This window comes from Eimeria necatrix, genomic scaffold, assembly GCF_000499385.1.
Source record: "Eimeria necatrix Houghton genomic scaffold, Enh_scaff1392, whole genome shotgun sequence".
In the NCBI taxonomy this organism is placed as follows: Eukaryota; Apicomplexa; class Conoidasida; order Eucoccidiorida; family Eimeriidae; genus Eimeria; species Eimeria necatrix.
The window spans coordinates 5,001-8,265 of record NW_013652130.1 but is presented as its reverse complement, the minus strand read 5'-3'; the positions used below and the strand labels follow the sequence as shown (position 1 = coordinate 8,265).

General features: G+C 60.6%; 3 protein-coding genes across 3 annotated transcripts; 1 reads left to right on the top strand and 2 right to left on the bottom strand.

Annotated features, from left to right (window-relative positions):
- Positions 1-244: 244 nt before the first annotated feature.
- On the bottom strand, positions 245-1,344 carry ENH_00012510 (hypothetical protein; the record flags this gene model as incomplete). The annotated part of the gene is made up of 2 exons (XM_013578990.1): positions 245-552; positions 861-1,344. 2 exons carry the CDS (start codon positions 1,342-1,344, stop codon positions 245-247), a joined length of 792 nt encoding a protein of 263 aa, XP_013434444.1.
- A 64-nt stretch (positions 1,345-1,408) lies between these two features.
- ENH_00012500 (hypothetical protein) lies at positions 1,409-1,930 on the top strand (the record flags this gene model as incomplete). Its single annotated transcript, XM_013578989.1, has 1 exon — positions 1,409-1,930. One exon carries the CDS (start codon positions 1,409-1,411, stop codon positions 1,928-1,930), a length of 522 nt encoding a protein of 173 aa, XP_013434443.1.
- Positions 1,931-2,287: 357 nt separating this feature from the next.
- On the bottom strand, positions 2,288-3,049 carry ENH_00012490 (hypothetical protein; the record flags this gene model as incomplete). The annotated part of the gene is made up of 1 exon (XM_013578988.1): positions 2,288-3,049. A coding segment is annotated over one exon (762 nt), but the record flags the coding sequence as incomplete, so codon positions are not given.
- Positions 3,050-3,265: the final 216 nt, after the last annotated feature.

The following is a 3,265-nucleotide window of genomic DNA, read 5'->3' as shown; positions in this document are numbered from 1 at the left end:
CTGAAGGTTTCTGTTCTTTGGGGGCGGTAAAAGCGGCAAAAGAACTAATCGAGGGTTTAGGGTTTGCAAACCCTAAACCCTCGAACCCTAAACCCTAAACCCTAAACCCTAAACCCTAAACCCTAAACCCTAAACGCTAAACCCTAAACCCTGAAGGTTTCTGTTCTTTGGGGGCGGTAAAAGCGGCAAAAGAACTAATCGAGGGTTTAGGGTTTGCAAACCCTAAACCCTCGACTGCTTTTTCTTACTTGGAGACGAGCCCTTCGCAGTACGCTGCGAACATCGCCTTGCTGCTGCTGTGCCCCCCCTGCTGCTGCTGCTGCTGCTGCTGCTGCTGCTGCTGCTGCTGCTGCTGCTGCTTGAGCTGGAAGCAAACCTCTTCGCACTGCTGCAGCAGCCCCCGCTGCCGCAGCAGCAGCAAAGCCCCCTCAACTGCAGCAAAGGAGACACTTTGCTGCTGCGCCAGCCGCACTGCATGCAGCCCCAAGTCCTGCAGGCTGTGGGGCCCGCGCTGCAGCGCAGCAGCTATTAGATGCACCTGCAGCTCAGCAACTGCAGCAGCAGCAGCAGCAGCAGCAGCAGCAGCAGCAGCAGCAGCGGCAGCAGCAGAAAGAAAGAGTTGCAGGGACAGGAGGCACGGCCAAAGCAGCAGCAGCAGCAGCCGCAGCTGCAGCAGCAACAGCAGCAACAGCAAGTGCGGCAGCAGCAAACGCAGCGACAGCAACAGCAAGCGCAGCAAACGCAGCAGCAGCAGCAGCAAATGCAGCAGCAGCAGCAAGTGCAGCAGCAGCAGCAGCAAGTGCAGCAGCGGCAGCAAGAACAAAGAGGAGCCCAAATGAAGCAGAAAGAGACCCACGGACCTGTGCTGCTGCTGCTGCTGCTGCTGCTGCTGCTGCTGCTGCTGCTGCTGCTGCTGATGGTCCTAAGGGCCTCTTCGGCCTCCTGCATGCGGCCGAGCTGTAGAGACAGCCGACACAGCAGCGCATGCAGCTCCGTGTCTGCTGCAGCAAACTGCATGCATTCTCTGCAGACAGCAGCAGCAGCAACAGCATCTTGCTGCTGCTGCCACAGCAGCCGCGCCAGCTGCTTCGAGGCCGCGCACAGCAGCTCGCGCTTGCTGCTGCTGCTGCTGCTGCTGCTGCTGCTGCTGCTGCTGCTTGCGCTGCTGCTCAGGCTGCTGCTGCTGATTATGCTCAAGCTGCGGACAAAGGCGGCTGGCAGCTGCGGGCAGCAGCTAGGGGCAGCAGCTGTTGCTGCTGCTGCTGCTGCTCCTGCTGCTTCTGCTGCTGCTGCTGCTTCTGCTGCTGCTGCAGGCCCCGGCGTGCTTGCTGCTTCGGAGAGCATTGAAATCAACTTTTGCTGCACTCGCCGCAGCAGTATTATGGCCCTGCATGCAGCAGCTGCATGCATGCGTAGCTGGCCACAGCAGCAGCAGCAGCAGCAGCAGCAGCAGCAGCAGAAAAAGCAGAAGCGGCAGCGGCAGCAACAGCAGCAGCAAGAGCACGAAGAGCAGCAGCAGCAACAGCAGCAGCAGCAGCGTGCGCAGCGGCCCAAGCGTAGAGACAGCCCTTGCTGTTTGAGCTGCAGCAAAAAGTGTGAGCAAAGGCAGCAGCAGCAAGAGGAGACAGCAGGAGCAGCAGCAGGTAGCAAGAGCAGCAGCAGCAGCAGCAGCAGCAAGGGAGAGGAGCAGAAGCAGCAGCAAGCGAGAAGAGCAGCAGCAGCAGCAAGAGCAGCTGCAGCAGCGAACAGAAAGACACAGCAACTCCAGCAGCAGCAGCAGCAGCAACAGCAGAACCTGCATCTGCAGCAGCAGCAGCAGCAGCAGCAGCAGCAGCTGACCCCTCGGCGGCTGCTCTGCCGCTGCTGCTGCAGTGGTCCTCGAGCAGCAGCTGCGGCTGTGCTGCTGCTGTCTCCAAACATGCTGCTTTAACTAAAAGGGCCTTCAGCTTCAGCAGCAGCTCTGAAGTGTCTGCTGCTGCCAAGACACCTGGGGAGTCCAGGCAAGCAGCAGCAGCAGCAGCAGCGCGGGGCCGGCCCAGCTTCTGCAGCAGCTGCAGCAGCAGCAGCAGCAACTGCCAGTCTCCTGGCCGCTGCTGCAGCTCGCTCGTTGCGCGCTTTGCTGCAGCTTCAAACTCGTGAGCTGCAGTAAGGCTCACAACTGCAGCAGCAGCAGCAGCAGCAGCAGCAGCAGCAGCAGCAGCACAGCAGCACAAACAGCAGCAGCAATTGAAGCTGCTGCTTCACTGTTTTGTTTAAGTGTAGAGGTTAAGAGCTGCAGCTGCAGCTGTTAGCGGTATTGGTGCTGCTGCTGCTGCTGCTGCTGCTGCTGCTGCTGCTGCTGCTGCTGCTGCTGCTGCTGCTGCAGCTCACTGAGTTGGCAGGCTATGTGTCTGTTGTCTGGCAGCAGCTCAGAGGCCCTTTGAAAAGCAGCAGCAGCATCTTGGGGCCTCCTCAGCAGCAGCAGCAGCTCCCCAGCTTTGCAAAGTGCTGCAGCGCAGCAGCAAGGAGCAGCAGCAGCACGGCGGAGGCAGCGGATTGCTGCAATGTTGTCTTCCAGCAGCAAAAGCTGCACTGCAGCAGCAGCAAGCTGTGCTGCAGCACGCATTGGAGACCCTGCTGCTACCTGCTGCAGCAGCTGCAGCGCAGCAGCAGGAGACCCCGTTGCTGCTGCATGCTCAGCAGCAGCAATCACTATCTTGTCGCGTGCCCAGTTGCTGCTGCGGCTGCTGCAGCTTTTGCTGCTGCTTCCAGGGGCGCTGCTGCTGCTGCTGTGGTCATATCCGTTGCTGCTGCTGCTGCTGCTGCTGCTGCTGCTGCTGCTCATAGTGACAACTTCTGGGCAGCCGAACTCCTGCGCTGCGGCCTGAAGCACTGCCCATGCCTTTTCGCGCCGCTTGCTGCTGCTGCTGCTGCTGCTGCTGCTGTTGCTGCTGCTGCTGCTGCTGCTGCTGTCGAGACAGTGCAGCAGCAGCAGCAGCGCTTGCAGCCTGTCGGCGTCTGTACACCCCAGGGGCAAGGGAGCCCACGCCTGGGCCCCTCTGGCCACCATTTCATTTCTTGCTGCAGTGTTGCTGCAAGTGCATGCAAATCCCTTTTTGCTGCTGCTGCTGCTGCTGCTGCTGCTGCTGCTGCTGCAGAGGGCAGCGGGCTGCGAAAGGCAGCAGCAGCGCAGTGCTGCTTCGGCTGTCTCTAAGGCCGCCTCGGGGCACCCCAGTTGAGCCTCCAGTGTGGCTGCACAGCAGCAGCAGCAGCAGCAGCAGTAGCA